The sequence below is a fragment of the Lathyrus oleraceus genome, chromosome 5, assembly GCF_024323335.1.
Source record: "Lathyrus oleraceus cultivar Zhongwan6 chromosome 5, CAAS_Psat_ZW6_1.0, whole genome shotgun sequence".
In the NCBI taxonomy this organism is placed as follows: domain Eukaryota; kingdom Viridiplantae; phylum Streptophyta; class Magnoliopsida; order Fabales; family Fabaceae; genus Lathyrus; species Lathyrus oleraceus.
In genome coordinates, this window is record NC_066583.1 from 57,333,559 (window position 1) to 57,351,081 (window position 17,523).

A 17,523-nucleotide genomic window follows, 5' to 3' on the forward strand; every position below is an offset into this window, starting at 1 on the left:
TTCCCTTGTTTGATTATGAGCCTGTGCATTAAGGCACGAGTGCGACTTCCGTCTCGGGGTCAGGTTAGGATCCCGGCTCCTATTGATGACCGGTATGTGGCAAAATACTGCAGAGCTAAGGCCACCGGCAGCAGTGCAGCCTCAGGTAGCACTAGGGTTTCTGATGGTCCTAGTGCTTCTACTCCCAGGGTCGATCCATACCTGCGGGCTGCGTGTGAATACAATTTCCAGTGGATGGCAGCATCGCAGAGGGCTATGATTGACATGCACGACTCGATGCAGCGTTTGCAGCTGCAGGGTAGTGGTGCACATGCTTTGATGACACGGGAGCAGTTTCTGGGTAATGCAAATTGGCCAGTGGACGTGCCAGTCTATTCTGAGGGGGTGGGAGCTGATGATGATGATGAGGATGATGATGAGGCGACCGGTTCTGAGGCCGGTAGTGAGGAGGAGTCTTGAGCCCTTTGTGGGTTAAGTTTTTGTTTTTTGTATTTCAGTTTTATTATGGCATTTTTTATTTGTACTTTTGAATTTTGTATTTTGACCAATGGGTTGTACTATTGGGGTGTTTTGTCCCCCACGAACAAAATTTTATTTTTCAGTTAATGATATTTATGTTTGTTGTTAATTTTGTGTGTTTAATAAATTTTTGGTTGAATGAGTGGCAAACCCTTCTAGATTGGTTGCTCCTCAAGAAGTACCCAATGAAGGTGCATCCGAGCTTGGATGGCAATGATAAGAATAACAAGTGAATGAAGCTAAGGTACATGGTTACCGTCGGCTAGAATTTTAGAATGCATTAGGAACTTTACTCTTTTTGGTAAATTGAATATTGTCTTTGTGCAACATAATTGAATGAATGTTTCATCTAGAACCTAAACCACAAAGTGTGAGGAAACCTCCATTGTTCACTTAAATGCTGGATTCTAATAATTTTTGTTGATTCATGTGATTCATTATTTGTCTGCTATTATTGTGAAATTGTGGAAGCAATTAGAAATGATCAAGGCACTTGTTTTCTTTCGAGCACAACTACATCCAAAAACAACTTACCTGTGAGCAGAGAGAGTATTTGTTAACCCCTTTGAGCCTGAACAGTTGAATCTCGGCTTGAAATAAAGCGAGATCTCAAAAAACTTTTTTTTTTACAACCCGGAAATTATTGATTATTGTTCTTTTGCTGTAAAAAGTTAAGAGCATTCACTTAGGGTGTGGAAGAAATAAGTTGGGGAGAACGAAAAAGAATTGGTAAGCACCACAACTCTTGAAAAAGAAAAGAAAAACCGAGCAAGCATAGAAAAATTTATGTATAGAAAATATAGAAAAGAAACATCTATTTTGTACATTTGATATGAAAGAAAAGAACAAAAATATAAAGAATAAAAATGAATGCTTGCTTGGAAGAAAAATAGTGAAAAATAAGAATTGAGTTGTGGAATATGTGTTGTGAAGGTTACAAATAAGAAACAAAGGAAACAAAGTCGAGTAGTGTGAATATTACTGTGAATGTCTCTTTTGCATCGGCACTTTCGTTTCAATGGCCTTAGAAATGACCCTTGTTTGTTAACCCGACCAAGCTTCAACCGAAAAGCCCTTAGTGATCTTTTTGTTTCCACAGTACAACTTATAATTGTTAGACATTGTATGAATCTGTTTGATTTCTTCATTATTTGTTAGAGAGTGAGATTATTCCCGCGGTTGCAAACGCGTTAAATCTTCAATCCTTATTCGAAGAGGAGAGATAGGGTGATTCATTCAGAATAGTATTGTTGCAGATAGATAAATATTTTGCATTGCTACTTAAGTTTTAGTTCTTATGTATTATTTTATTCACAACCGTTGGAAACGTGTATTTGCGGATTTCGCTTGTGTTTGAGCCGTTTATCCAACTTCGGAGAAACCGTTTTCTTAAAAGCAAATCCTCTTGTTCTTCAAAGAGGCATACTTTGCTTGAGGACAAGCAAGAATCTAGTTGGGGAGAGTTGTTAGATGCCCAAAAGTCCTTTTTTTAGCTATCATATGTGGGCATCTTTCACTCTTATACCTTGCTAATGTGGTCTAAACCACATTCATTTTACATGGAATGCATTACATTGATAAACAAGCTTGGTGCCTTTGATGTGTGTGTTATTGTGCAGGAAAGGCATGAATTAATTGATAAGGAAGACACAACAAAATTGGCAAAGGAACCAAAGCAAACAAGCATTCTATCTGCCAGCTCGCTAGGCGAGGATGTGGCGAAGCAAAACCTTCGCTAGGCGAGCTCCTGGCGAAAGGCTCCAGTAAATTGGTTAATTAATTCGCTAGGCGAACTGAAGGCGAAGTGGCAGCGAATTCAGTCTGTTTTGGTGAAATGAGCAGCCAGCACTAGCTCGCTAGGCGAGGCTCTAGCGAGTCCCCAGCGAGCATTCCAGTAGCAAAACCTCTCTACCTCGCTGGGGCGAAGGTTGAAGCGAGTTCTTCGCTAGGCGAAGGTCTGTTCGCTAGGCGAACATGACAGTTCCACAGGCCCAGTTTTCTCTGGGCGCAGGGGCATTTTGTGCCCATTTTTGGCCTTCGCTAGGCGAGCCATTCTGCTCGCCTAGCGAACGTGACAGTTCTGCACTTGTCTATAAGTAGCAGGTGCCACCTTTTGTGCCCATACCACTTTTTACCAACTTTTCCATTTTTTGTACTTTCTCTTAGATATTTTACAGCATTGTTTGGAGGGATTTTTGATGCCCTAATTTCATTTCTCTTCATCTAGCAACCATCTTCCACAAAAAGAAGGTGGATTCCCATCCAACTTCGATCATTCGACTTGGATGTTGATCAACCCTCTTTTCTTACTTGCCGACCAAGCTACCATGAAAATGAGTAGCTAAGTCTCCATTTGTCAAGGTTAGATGTAGGTGATTTCCAAGCTTTGTGTGTAAATGTAAGGATCCTCATATGTAAACTCTTTAACGGTAAATATATGATGAAAACTTTGTTTCTATTTAAAACTCTTTGTGTTGGTATTTGATCGAGAGATGTTTACCGATTCTTGACCTAGGTTTTCATCCAAACTTGTTTGTTAGCTAGAGATAGTAACGAATGATTTTGTTCACCATAAGGTTGAACCAAAACGTTGTCTTTTTGATAGATTGTGTTCGAGAGAAACAATGGATCAAAATGACAAAACTCACAATGGGTGTTCGAGAGAAACGCATTGAGAGGACTTTGTGAAATTATTTATCATCTAAAGGAGTTTATAATATTGTTGACCGTGCAAAAACATGCAAAGCAAATGTAATCATTGAAACCTAACTCTGACAATATTTCTCATATTAATCAAAACGTAACTTTTACCGCAATTAATTACTTTGTATGCAAGATAACTTGATTAAAACCCAAAACCCTAGTGTTACTTTAAGTTAAGATTAATTCAACCATTGAACGGCAGCGATATCTTACAATCTCTGTGGATACGATAACAAAACCCGACACTTAAAAACTGTTTTCAACACAAATCACTTCCAAACTCTTGAAGAAAAATTGATTAATATAACATGTAGTAATCAATGGAACTCATTATGATGCTCATAACCATTCTTGGATTAATTCATGGTTGTGCTCTTTGTCATGAGGGTCTTAAACTCTAGATATGAACTTGATAGATCAATGGAGATCATGCCCTACCTACAAAAGAGTTAGGCGAATGCAAAGACATATTTTGGTGTTTTGGTTAGTAAAATGATAATATACAAGTATGATACAATCACATGGTGCTTGGTGATCTCTCCCAAAACAAACTCAATGAAAGAGGGTAATGAGGATGCCAAGGTATGATCCCAATGCTAATTCTTATGATGAAATTGCATGAGGGATCTTAGGGTCAAAATTGGGGTCTTACACTTATACTTGGGAGATTTAAGGTGTTAAAACGATACCGATCTTATAAAGTTTTTCCAAATCTCTACAATTCAACCTATGTTCGATTTATAGGTTAGAATTTTCAAAAGGTGTATTGTATCTCTAAGTCTAGATTTTTGCGAAAATTTTATATGGCTTAAGCAAATAGGAGAATCAGTAAATAACGGAAACCACGCATAAAGACTCGACAACACATTGATATTTGACTCGACTGACACTTAACAAAAATAACAAAAGGAAATAACAATGACAATAACTTAAATCTACCTAGAAGGCGATAAATAAAAGCGGTAAAGCTTCCTCCCCCATACTTAAACCTTGCATTGTCCCCAACGCAACGACATAAGATAGGAAAGAAAGGTAGAACCTGAGTATCCTGCTACTGGCACCTTCTGCCACGTGTACGTGCACGTCCACCGTTTCCTGGATGGTGAGGTGGCGTGTAATTCTGGAGATCTTCCACACGCATTGTCAATGTTGCCATTTCATCAATCAAGCCAGACATGTTCTGTTCGGTTCTGAAGGCGTAGTCGTGCTGATCATGCTGCATTTGAAGAAGGATTTGCATCATTTCAGTTTGCTGAGCTTCCATGTTTTGGATCTGTAGGTCGCATTGAGCGTCTAATTCGCTACGTCGTAGCAGTTCAGCATAGATCTCATCAAGAGTGGTTGGTGCCACATTTCTTCTTAGTCTTTGACTAGAAGATGTACCTGCAACATTGTCAAAGGACATGTGTATGGTGTGCGGGTCAGTAGCGGGAGCAGTTTGCTCCAGAATGTGATCCTCATCGGTGTCCCTTCCAGCAGCTACATTCTTAAGAATGTGCGCAGGGACTTGGTTAGGCACCAGATCATTAGTATAACAATAACTATACGGGTTGCGCACATCTGTGCGATTTGGATTTGGGAGGATAAAATCATGTAACACATTATTAGCAATTATTAAATTAAATTTACCGTCACTCCTTCGTGTTACTAGTTTCATGCTCCTGGCCATGTCAATGTCAATGGCATGATGCGGGAGCGGGGTTAGCCTGGAGAATTTTTCTTCGAGTCCTAGGACTCTGGCTATGGAGGTTATTAAGCCTCCAAAAATAACTGGCCCTCGCTTCACATTGACAATGGCCTGCATGTGAGATAGCATAAAAGGGACGGTATTCACCTTTTGTGGCAAAAATGTGGCGAACAAATAAAAGAGTTCTTTTTCGTTCACCTTGTTAGAGTTTGATCGGCCAAAAATGGTGCACGCCAATATTTGGCAGAAATATCGAATATTCGGGTTTTGAATTAAAGTAGCTTTGTTTCCCTCAAAACTATAGGTTACTGTACCGGTTATTACCCTCCAAAATGGTTGGAAGGCGCATTGCCAACCCTCAGTATCTGGGACCTCACTTGATATGCCATCCCCATGGGGGAAATGTAGCTGGTCCGCTAGTTGGGAAAATGTAAGGGCATATTCGACGTTGAATAAACGAAACTAGACAGACCCACTAAAGTAGTTTGTGTTGGGTGTGAGACTAAAAATTAACGAGCTTAGGAATTCTAGTGTTAATTGAGCATAGACAAGGTCCTTGAGAGATAGAAAATAATTTAAATTTAAAGTTTCTAGCATATAGTTAATACTATCTAGAATTCCTAAGGCAAATAAACAGGGTTCATCGGTGTACCTTGTTGTTTCGATCTTTCTTGCGTTGAGAGGTGTGTACGTCTCCTCTTGTAATTCTCCTGGCTCGCCGTTTCTGAACACTATTTCATATTCCCTCATCTGTGCCATAATGAATTTAACACTCTTTGTGTAATGTAGTGAGAATAGAGCAAGAGAGGAGAGAAATATGTAAATGAGAGGTGTGGTTTCTTGAGGTAATGTTGGTGGGTTATATATAGGTGATGGTGGTTGGAAAATTGATTGGTAAATAAATTGCATTTACGGTTTTTAATGTCTTGGTCAAAGAGTTGTTGAAAGTGGTTGAATGGCATTAAGGCATTTTCTTGCATGCAAGGGACAACATCATTAAGTGATATGAATGGTCAAAATACACAGCCTGCGCGTGCAGGCTTGTGTAGTGGCTTGCGCCACTTTTGGTGTTGGTGGTGGGCGCCACTATGGGCCCTGTGGAGGATGCCACAGCCCTCACATGGGCGCCACAACTGCGTATGACAGGCGCCACATGCAGTGTGGTTTCCCATGTGTGTGCCTTTATTTTCTTTGACCACAGAATTTCAATGGAATTTAGTTTACCGGTAGTATATAGTGTAAGGGAATAATAAATATGATATAGTGGAATGGAATTTAATCGCAAAGTTGACGAATAAAAGAATGGAGTAGACGAGAAAAGATGACATAATTTGTCTACTAGAATAAAAAGAAATGAAGTAATTAAATAAATCCCAATGTGTAAAAGCAAATAACAATAAAATTCAAGCAAGAAAATAAAATAAAAGCCAGTAAATCGGTAATTCAAATAAATTAGCCATTACGGCGGCTACTGGTAGGAGGAGCCTACAAGTAGAAGTGTTGGTAAATGCAATCCAGGTTCTCTGTCACTACATCCATAAAGCCGTGGAATTCCACGCGCAGGGTGTTTAGCTCGCCTCCCAGATTGGCGACATCTGTCTGAACAACTTCGATGGCAGCAGCATGATCGGTGAGAGGTGCAGTAGGTATAACTGGGGCATGTGATTCAGCATTAGAGAGATAATTGTCATAGTGGTCGTAGATTTGGGGTGTCTCTGGAGGAGAAGGTGGTGCTGAAGGAGAATTGCGATCCAAAGCGCAGCGGAAATTAAATTTTTCTCCTTTAGAGATCCTTACGAATGGTCATGATCAGTGATAGAATATTTACCTCTTGTGACGATTGAAAACTTTGGTGCAGATCTCTTGTGACGATCAAAACCTTTGATGCAGATCCACGGAGCGATCATGAACGTTGAACGATGACAACGTCTCTACTCAGTCCACACGAACGGATTCCTTCAATCTCAGTGCTAGCTGGTACGAATGAAGGCTTTGAGTGAGTGAGTGAGTGTGTGTGTGTGTGTGTGAGAGAGAGAGAGAGAGAGAGAGAGAGAGAGAAAACGAAAATAATGCAACCGCAATGAATGCTTCTGCACAAGGGTTCTATTTATAGAATCACTTGTGTGGGCTTCAAGCTAAAAAGCCCACTTAAGTGTATTTTGGCCCATATCTTATAATATGCCTAAAATCACTTAAGCCCGTGGTACCTTACCATATTTCGTATTCTACTCAAGTACACCGTACCTTACGATGTTCTATAATTCACTTAAGGGCACCGTACCTTACGGTATTCCTTAGTCACTCTACCTCTCATCAATCCGTCCTTTGTGTGTGACCCTGTAGGTTTTCGTGACGTTGGCAATTATATTAAATCACGTATTTAACATAATAAACAGTGAGCGGTATCTAGCGACACATCACTGCTACCCAAGACACGAAAATGTCATGTGATCTGACAAAACCTTCTGTGACAATACTTATGTGTATAATTACCCTTTTCCCTTATGTCTATATTGAACACAAGGCATAGACCGTGTCATCCTTGTCCAGTTCAATATTGGGCCCATAGACATTTATCCTGTTATGCAGGATGGGCAAATTCCATCTAGGTCACTCATGTCCCTCAGCATGCTTCGTGGAGTACCCATCAACTGTCTTTATGGTTATCCAGTTACGGACAACGTTAGATCAGCAATAAAGCACTCGACTCTACATCTAGGATCCATAGTGGTTTCAGGTCGAAGAGTGGTATACACCATTATCACCATGAGAATAACTTATGACACTTTGCAAAACTTTCTATATAGTATTCTCATAGCGGGTCAATCCGGTATAAATATTACTCCTAATATTCATACCTATGTTTAAGACTTGATAACTCTTTATCCATGATCCATGAGATGTGATCATTAGTCTACAAACATAATAGTCTTAATGCTTTAATGTTATCCCACTTCACAATAAAGCTCGACTACGGATACTTTAAGAATAATGTCCTTATGTTTAATGTGCTCTCATGATTAAGTCACACTTAATACATTAAACGGACTAACTATTCTAGGGACTTTATTAAACAAACGTAATAAATAAAAGCCTTTTATTATTCGATACAAGTACCAAAAGTATTGGCCTCTACGGCTTACACCAACTGGTGCATCTGGTGGTCCATCCAAATCATAGAACCAGTTGTTCCTATCATGTACACTCGTCCTAGAGTCTGGCAGGGTAAACAGGTGTACTACTTCACGGTTGATTAGAAATTCAAACACATTTGGACCTAGGTTCCTAATGATACTGGTGTTGAAGAAAAAGTCAATATTCATTGGTCGTATTCCACCTAAAGGGGTGAGCCTGATAAGTGGCTGTCTCATTCCGATGGAATTTGCTATCATGGTCACTAAGCCTCCCACTAAGATTGGTACATAGTCCTCTTGTGCCATACGGTACAAATTAGCTATCATAAATGTAGTAGCGTTAACAGGCCGGGCCTGTGATGGGCAGTACATTATGAAGAGTTCGTCTTTGGACACAAAGGTTCTGTTCTGTTCCTTTCCAAACAAGGTGTAAGCTAGGATCTTATGGAAGTAATGAATCGCAGGGTTATAGATATTCTCTGAATGCATAAGGTCTGGCTCGGGATGGTTGTTTCCTGTGATGCTACCCCAAAATAGATCTAATTGATGGTCTACAAGTCTGTCTTCCTGGGTAATGGTAAAGGTATCAGGACCATTAGGGCATCCTAGGAGGTCATCCATTTATCTGTGGGTGTAGCGGTAATCCATATCAAACAACCTAAAGGTGATTAGGCCTTTGTTAAGTCCAATACCATGGTTTGGCAGGTGCACTAGGGAGCTTAGGAATTCTAAAGTCAACCTACTGTAGGAACTAAATTTTCTCTTGATAGCAAAGGTGTCCCAGCCTAGTTGGTTAATTAGGAATGTAACATTGTCTCTTATACCTAGTTTGATCATGGTGCGTCCATCAGGGTATAAGGTTAGTGTCATTTCTCTATGAGCTAGAGTCTCAAAACGTCTCCTTTGAGCTCTGCCTCTAAAGACTATATCCATGTAATCTACTTGTTGCATTGTGATATTCAGTAGCTAGATAAAATAAAGTAGATAATAGCATTAAGTTAGTAATGGTCAATAATACAGAAAGGTGTTGATTAACTTTATGAGAAATAAATAAAAAAGAGAACAAAGAAATGAAAATTAAGCAGTAGTAATAATTATAAATTTTCTGATGAAATTAAATAGTTAAAGATAGAGTGTGGGTTATCTCCCACCAAGCGATTTGTTTATTGTTGTAAGCTCGACAGAAATAGGATAGGTACTATTCTTTCAAATGAGCGCGAGGCTCTGCAAGCTTAAGATTTGCAAAAAAATCATTGTTATCACTGTTGTGGTAATGTTTCAAACGTTGGTCGTTTACTATGAATGGTTCGCTTGTTTTCCTTTTATCTCTATTGCTCCATTCGAAAAGATATTGGCAATTTCGAATAGACCGGACCATCTAGAACGAAGTTTTCCAGGAAAGAGTCTGAGGCGGGAGTTAAACAGGAGTACTTTGTCGCCTTCCTTAAACTTTTTCCTTAATATGCGATTGTCGTGCCAATTTTTTGTTCTTTCTTTATAGATTTGGCCATTCTCATACGTTTCTAGTCTAAGCTCTTCTAGTTCATCGATTTCTAATATTCTTTTTTCGCCTGCGGCAGTGTAATTGAGATTAAGGGTCTTAATGACCCAATATGCTTTATGTTCTAATTCTACCGACTGATGACATGATTTTCCATAAACTAGCTTAAATGGTGTGGTTCCTATTGGGGTCTTATAAGTTGTCCTATATGCCCACAGGGCTTCTGGTAATTTTGAAGACCAATCTTTCCTAGAGGTGACAACTGTCTTTTCTAAGATTTGTTTAATTTCTCGGTTCGAGACATCTACTTGCCCACTCGTCTGTGGGTGGTAGGGTGTTGCTACACGGTGCCGGACTCCATATTTCAGTAATAGTTTTTCAAAAATCCTTGAAATAAAGTGGGAGCCACCATCACTAATGATAAGTCTCAGCATTCCGAATCTAGGGAAGATTATTCGCTTAAAGAGTCTAATTACCACTCGTGTGTCATTTGTTGGAGAGGCTATGGCCTCAATCCACTTTGATACGTAATCGACCGCAACAAGGATATACTTGTTACCAAAAGAGGGTGGGAAAGGTCCCATAAAATCGATTCCTCAAACATCGAAGACTTCTACTTCCAAAATTCCTTTAAGCGGCATTTTGTCGTGTCTAGATATGTTGTTAGTGCGTTGACACCGGTCGCAATTTGTGATCGCGATGTGGACATATTTCCACAGAGTGGGCCAAAAGAGGCCGACTTGCAAGATCTTAGTGTAAGTCTTCGAGGTGCTTGCATGTCCTCCATAGGGAGCAGAATAACAGTGGGAAATTAAGTTTTCTACCTCATCTTCTAGGACACATCGACGGAAAATGCCGTCGGCGCCTCTCTTGAAAAGTAGAGGCTCATCCCAATAGTAGTGTTTAAGATCGTGGAAGAATTTTTTCTTTTGTTGGTAGGTCAAGTCTGGCGGAAGCACCCTAGCTGCTAAGTAGTTGACGAAGTCAGCGTACCATGGTAGTTTGGTTTGGGTGTAGATTGCTTCCACTACTTCGTTTGTTCTGGTATCCTTATGGGTTAATGCATCTTTAACTGTATTGCTTTCCAGTTGGGCTATGAGTCTTTCGCATGGAAAATCATCATTTATAGGCACTCGTTCAGGTTCAATACCTTCCATTCTGGACAAGTGATCGGCCACGGCGTTTTCAGTGCCCCTTTTATCCTTGATTTCTAGGTCAAACTCTTGTAATAGTAAGATCCACCTTAGGAGTCTTGGTTTGGCGTATTTTTTGTTTAACAGGTACCTAATTGCAGCATGATCGATATAGATAATTATCTTTGCTCCTACTAGGTAGGAACGGAATTTATCCAGAGCGAACATTACGGCTAAAAGTTCCTTTTTTATGGTCGCATAGTTCATCTGTGCAGGGTCTAGGGTTCTACTTGCATAGTATATTGCATGAAGTTTCTTATCCCTTCTTTGTCCTAAGACTGCGCCTACAGCATAGTCACTAGCATCACACATGATTTCAAAAGGTAATCTCCAATCGGGCGGTTGCATGATAGGTACGGTAATAAGAGTTGTTTTCAGTTGTTCAAACGCCGCTAGGCATTTGTCGTCAAAGATGAATTCGGCGTCTTTCATCAATAAGTCAACCAGTGGTTTGGTGATTTTTGAGAAATCTTTAATGAATCGCCGGTAGAAACCGGCGTGTCCTAAGAAGCTTCGTATTTCTCTTACGGTTTTCAGAGGCTGGAGGTTTTCTATAACTTCTATTTTTGCCTTGTCGACTTAAATCCATTTGTCGGATACTATGTGTCCGAGCACGATTCCTTGTCGGACCATGAAATGGCATTTTTTCCAGTTTAGCACGAGGTTCACTTTTACGCATCCTTCGAGGATGAATCCTCGGTCAAACTTTTCACTTTTCCTTGACTTCCACGGCCACTTATCAATCCATCTCTCATATCCATCACCTTTTCTTCTTTTTCTTCTACAGGTAGTTTATCCTTCTGAACTTATGGTGGTGGTTCTGGCTCTATCCTGAGAGCTAGCTTTTCAGGTTTAGGTTCAATTTTTTCATCCACCACCTCAAAGTATGGTTTGCCCTTTTTAATACTAATGAGTTCCCTAGGTTCACGGTCTTCTAATTTTCTCTTCTTGTTCAGGGTCTCAAATAAGGGTGCATTGGTGTGGATATTTTCCAATAGCTCCTCATATATTTCGGATTTGGGGTCTACCTTAACTTCCACAGACCTTCGTGGGAAAGGAATTGGTGATTTATAGGGAGGAGGAACAATACATAGTGCTTCCTTCTCTACCTCTTTGACAACCTCCCTCTCGGGTGGTGTCGGTGGTTCTTTCTCAATCTCTACTCTTTTCTCACCTGAACCCTCATCATTACCACTCTCCTTAGGATTTTCGGCAGATCTTTCACTGGTGATTATTACAACATCCGCATGTTTCTCAAGGAATGGTCCTAGATGTGTCTGCGCAAGCAGGGATATTTGAGTCTCCAATGCCTCGTTTTGAGTAACGAGGGACTCGACCACAGTGTTTAGTTGCGTAAGGGTTCCATTGGTATAGAGACTTTGTTTTCTAAATTCTTCATTCTGAAGAGTTTGTGTAGCCACAAAGCGTTCCATCATAGATTCTATCCTAGAGTGAGTTTATTTCTCAATGAAATCCTCCATTAATATTTCCAGGTTGGATTTATAGGAATCTTGCGATTCCTTAAAATACTGGGAGTGATAATCGTAGAGAAAATTTGGGTGATACATAGTAAAAGAGAAAAGAGTGCCTTAGTCTATACTGGGCAACACTAGAGTTACAATATCGACTAAATTAGTCCCCAGCAACGGCGCCAAAAACTTGATCGCGACTTAGTAAGTCTATGTGAATCGTGACTGCAAGTGCACAGTCCTATCGCATAGTTTTAAAGATTATCGAACCCACAAGGACTAATAATCGAACGTATCATGGTATAATGTTGCTATGTAAATCTAAGGTTGATGATCGTTCTAAGATTGGAGGGATGAAGAGAAATAACTATAACATAAATAGAATATTAATAAAGATATGAGATATAGGGGATATCGGTATGTAATACATCAAACTTCGGGGATTCGATAGATACTTGGTGTAATCTTATTGGTTAAAATATTCTTCAGTAGAAATTATTTATAGAAAGGACTTAGTCTCACACTCTCATTTTTATTGACTCTGACCATACTCCTAAACCAGAATGCTTGGCTCTCGCGGTCTCATTTTGAATTTAAAAGTAATTTTTAAATATAAATAAAGTCTAATTAATCCTAAAGCGCTCTCGCTATGTTTAGGATTAATGCATAGTTTCAGCTATCTGGTTAAAATCTCAAACTCTCGTTCTTGTTGACTGTAACCATAGTTTGTTTTGTACTCTCGTACGAAAAACAGTTTGATTAAAATAAGAAACTAAAAATAAGGGTTTAGCCGAACATGGATCCGGTAACATACATGGTATTTGGGAAATTAAACATGCAATAAGGCATAAATAAATAAATTAGTAATTAAAATAAAACCTGGACTGCGAATTAAGAACTGAAACTGAATCTTGATTCTTCGATTAAAATAATTCCGGCAGGCTTTGGTAATGAATAATCCTTACAATTGAATCCCAAATGCGTAAATAATAAACCGCAATAGTCCCCGGTGTGGAGAAACTATAACTTTTACAAAGTAAGAAAACTGTCTAGAAAACTAAAAGAAAATAAATGCTGAAAAAATAATCGTCGCTTGAAACCTGGAAGAAGAGAGAGACGCGCGAGTCTGAGAGGTCTCCTTTTATATACTTTTCACAATCCCTAAGTTGTAGCAAGGTGGGTAGATTCGTGGCTAAAAAGGTGTAGAAAAAGATGGAAGACTAGGTTGTGGCGGTTGCCACAACCCTAGCCTTTGAATGAGTCACGAGCGCCACCTTTTTAGCAATTGAATGCCACTTCTTAAGGCTTGGTGGCGGGCGTCACCTATTCCTTGGGCCAATGTGGCGAGCGCCACACTCCCTAAATAATGGGCGCCACAAGCCCATTTGCTTTGGTGGCCCATTATCTCTATAAAAGCTTCATTTTCTTCTCTTTTTCTTTCCTTTTTCTTTCCTTTTTGCTATTTTCCATTTTGCTTGCGGTAAACCTTTTAATCGATAAATACCTGCAATAAACATAAGATATTGCATAATAATAAGTGTTAATCAAGTAAAAAGCAATGCATATGGAGCCAAAAATACGATACGTTTTCGCGTTATCAAGTAACCATAGGAGAATGCATTGAGAATGGGCTGAAAACTAGAAAGATTGCTAGTGTTCATAACCAGATAGTGGTTAAGAAATCTCAGGGTTTTGCTAAGAAGAAGGAGGCTGAGGCAGGTGTTGTAATGGAAAATTTCTACCCTCAGGTTCAAGCACCTATGGCTCATGTGCCATGCTACCCTTATCCATACATTGCCACTACCCAATATCAGCAACATGCATACTAACCTCAGTATCAGTAGCCTCTGTATTCTCCAATTTTGCAAAATCAGCGACCTTCGTAAGATAACAAAAACAAGAGTCAAGGTCAGCACAAACGTTATGATAGAAAGTGTCCTCATCATGACCCAATCCCTATATCATATGCTCAATTACTCTCATATCTTGTTCAGCAATGGGCAATTGTGCCAAAGGAGATTCTGCCTGCCACTTTCCCGTATCATGCAAAGCACAATCCTAATGCCTCGTGCGCCTACCACGTCGGGCATATAGGACATTCTACCGAGGATTGTTGGCCTCTCCAATCAAGAGTACACGAGTTGATTGATTAGAAGATATTGTCATTCTCTGAGGCAGGACCCAATGTCATAACCAACCTATTGCCAAATCACTGTGGACAGGTTGTGAACGCAATTAGTGGTGAAGGTTGCTCAAATTCAGTTGCCTCTTCAGAGGAATGTCAAGGCTAGAAATATCATATTGTTCAATCATATCTCATTTGTAATCTTTTCTTGTTTGTTAATTATTATTCATTTCTAAAACTTGTCTGGTTTTCAGATGATAATAATAATGGAATAAACGTGCATGTTTTGCTTAAATCCATTCATGTTCACTAATATTTTATTTTATCAGTATTATATTGTTGCTCACGAGAAATCAAAAGAGAATGATGCAAATGAAGTGCGCAAGATCGTTTCCTGTATGCTTTGGAATAAAACTATGTTGATGATGTAAGACATTGTTTAAATGCCTAAACATATGAGATATAAGGAAGTTAATCCCTAGTCAACCTCTTTGGGCCTTGAAGTAGGAGTTTCTTTCTTTACACATAAAACCCTCATGTTTAACCAGGGGTAGGGTAGTCTTTGGTTAGTTTGAACTTGCATTCAAAGCTCAAATGGAAAATATCCCATCAAGTGATCAATCATATCATATCCCTCGCAAGAGAATGGAATCACAAACTCATAATGGTTATCCCTTACCATCAAAAGGAGTGAGATGGTCATAAACCTTGCAACAAATCTAAATCAATAAAGCAAAATGTCATAGGATTTGCTCTAATACAAAAAGAAAAGATGAAATGAAAAAAAGAAAAAGCAAATTAAAAGCCCGCTAAGTCAAAAGCATGAAAACAAGATTAACTTAGGCAAAATTTAGGGCATCCCGGTGGGTTGCAGACCTAAAGGATCAGCCCAGGCAAAAGTAAGAGAAAATAAAACAAAAGAACCAGAGGATCAATATCAAAATCCTCAGTAAGAGAAAATCTTTGTGGCTGCAAACAAAAGCAAAAGGTGAGTCACTATCGCTCCAAACGCTCAGTGGGTTCCATAACCATCATTACTAATATTCAAAATCCTTTTCTGAAAGATAAATGCTTATTTTAAGCTAACTGAACGTAGGACTGGAGAGCATCACAGATAATGAGTGGGTTAGAATAGGTTTTGAGCCTTATATCCTTTATTTTTGAAACCGTGAATCAGGCCACGTTACATCCCTCAAAAGACCTAATTGAAGAAGGGTTTATTTAGAAAGCATACTATGGTAAGATCACATCAAGCTGACTCCTAAAATATTTTCTTGTCATTCGTATTGATACTAATATGCCATTATAATCGATGATTCATTCACTATATGTCATAATCTTAGTGAACATACATGAGTTTCAAAACTTGCATGAGCATGACATTATAATTATCATTTTCAAAAATGAGCATTTTACATACGAACAGGCACTTGACTTCAAGGAAGCTTACATAATGGTAAGATTGAACAATTTCATGATATCCTATAGCTCAGATCTCTTCAAGAGTCATTCAATCTGGGGCAAAGTTACTTCAAGGCTCATACTGGGGAAGGTCACCTCGAAAGCACGAGAAGTCGATCACTCCCATAAATGGTTAATCAAGAGAATAAAGTTTCAAGACGGGGAAATCCAGTTGGAAATACTCAAACGATGAGACCGTTTCATGGCTGGTAACTGGGGTAATTTTTGCAAATACCTAATGTATTGGGGCAGAGGTAGGCTTTGCAGGTACAAGCTCTCTCCATGTTTCAGACATAATCTAGAGGTGTGACAACAATTATTCAGCTTGAAATAGGTGTCGGAGAATCACGTCTGGATGATCCCATATCCTAGCCCAAAATTCCCACCTCCCTCTATATGAGCATCTGGCTTAACCATTGCATAAATTGTCATCACATATTAATCACATTGCTTCGCTCATGCATATCATTCATCTAGCATAACATAAGGTCGTGTGCGCAAATCAGGGGAATCAAAGCCCTTTATTTTAGTGGCATCTTCAAATCCCAAACTTGCCTAGTACCTTTTAAAACTGGCTAGTTTGACACTTTCTTCAAAACCCAACTTGCTTGGCATCTTTTAAAGCCCAATTTCCTTCGTGGTTGATGAACCCTTTCTTAACCTTCATGGTTAATAACCCTTTTTTCCAACCTTTAGGGTTAATGATCCTTTGTTTCCAACCTTCGTGGTTGTTGAATATGTTTCCAACCTCTAGGGTTGATGATCCTTTGTTTCCAACCTCTGGGATCGATGATCTTTTTCCAACTGTTAGGGTTTATGATATATTTCCAACCTTTAAGGTTGATGATCTTTTGTTTCCAACCTTCAAGGTTGATGAGCCTTTTTTCAAACTTCATGGTTGATAGCCTCTTTTTCTGACCTTTAGGGTTAATGATCTTTGTTTCCAACCTTCTTGGTTGTTGATTTTCCAACCTCCGTGGTTGATGAACCTTTTTTCAATCTACATTATTGATAGACTTTTTCCCAACCTTTTATCATTCCATATTCCATCTATACTTACCTATATCATATGGCTACCGTTCTCAATGGGATTTTTTTTGGATATTATGGTATTTAATCCACTTCTACCTTGAATACTCAAAAAGCTTTCGCAATTCGCACATTCAGGTTTAAGATGATTAAATAGGGACAACTGTCATACCCTAAAATTTTTCATCCCATTTTCACTTTTTCATAAAACTTTTGGGTTTGGATTCATCTGCATATATTCATGATAAATATACATGTATCATGCATTCATCTTAAAAACTATCTCATAGATTCAAGGGTGATGTTTATTTATGCATATTGAAAGCTAGGGTTTGGATTTAGGCTCAACCCCTGGGATTGTGGTGACGCTTATCATTTGGTGAAATCCTAATTTGCTTGTGCTTAGGGTTGTGGTTCATGAAAGTTGCAATCATGACATTCACCTATAGCAAAACCCTAATTCTTGGGTGTGACACTCATGGGACTTGTGGTTGACTTTATGAGCTTGTGTTTGACCACTAAACCCTAATCGAGGAAGGCATGATCCTAATGCATCTTGTGGCTTGACTTTTCACTTTGTGCTTGTTTGAAACCCTGATTCATTGGGAGGGGGTGCTTGGCTATTACATCATGCATCATCTAGCATTTGTATGCCTACTGTCATACCCTAAATTTTACCCTGAGTTTTCACTCGCATCACCA

At 39.2% G+C, this 17,523-nt stretch overlaps 1 protein-coding gene across 1 annotated transcript; it reads right to left on the reverse strand.

Annotated features, from left to right (window-relative positions):
• Positions 1–11,543: 11,543 nt before the first annotated feature.
• Positions 11,544–12,170, reverse strand: LOC127078709 (uncharacterized). Its single transcript, XM_051019141.1, has one exon. It carries the CDS (start codon positions 12,168–12,170, stop codon positions 11,544–11,546), a length of 627 nt encoding a protein of 208 aa, XP_050875098.1.
• Positions 12,171–17,523: the final 5,353 nt, after the last annotated feature.

Bases quoted from the DNA above. Each gene is read 5' to 3' on its own strand.
- LOC127078709 (XM_051019141.1), bottom strand. From the start codon at position 12,170: ATGGAACGCTTTGTGGCTACACAAACTCTTCAGAATGAAGAATTTAGA.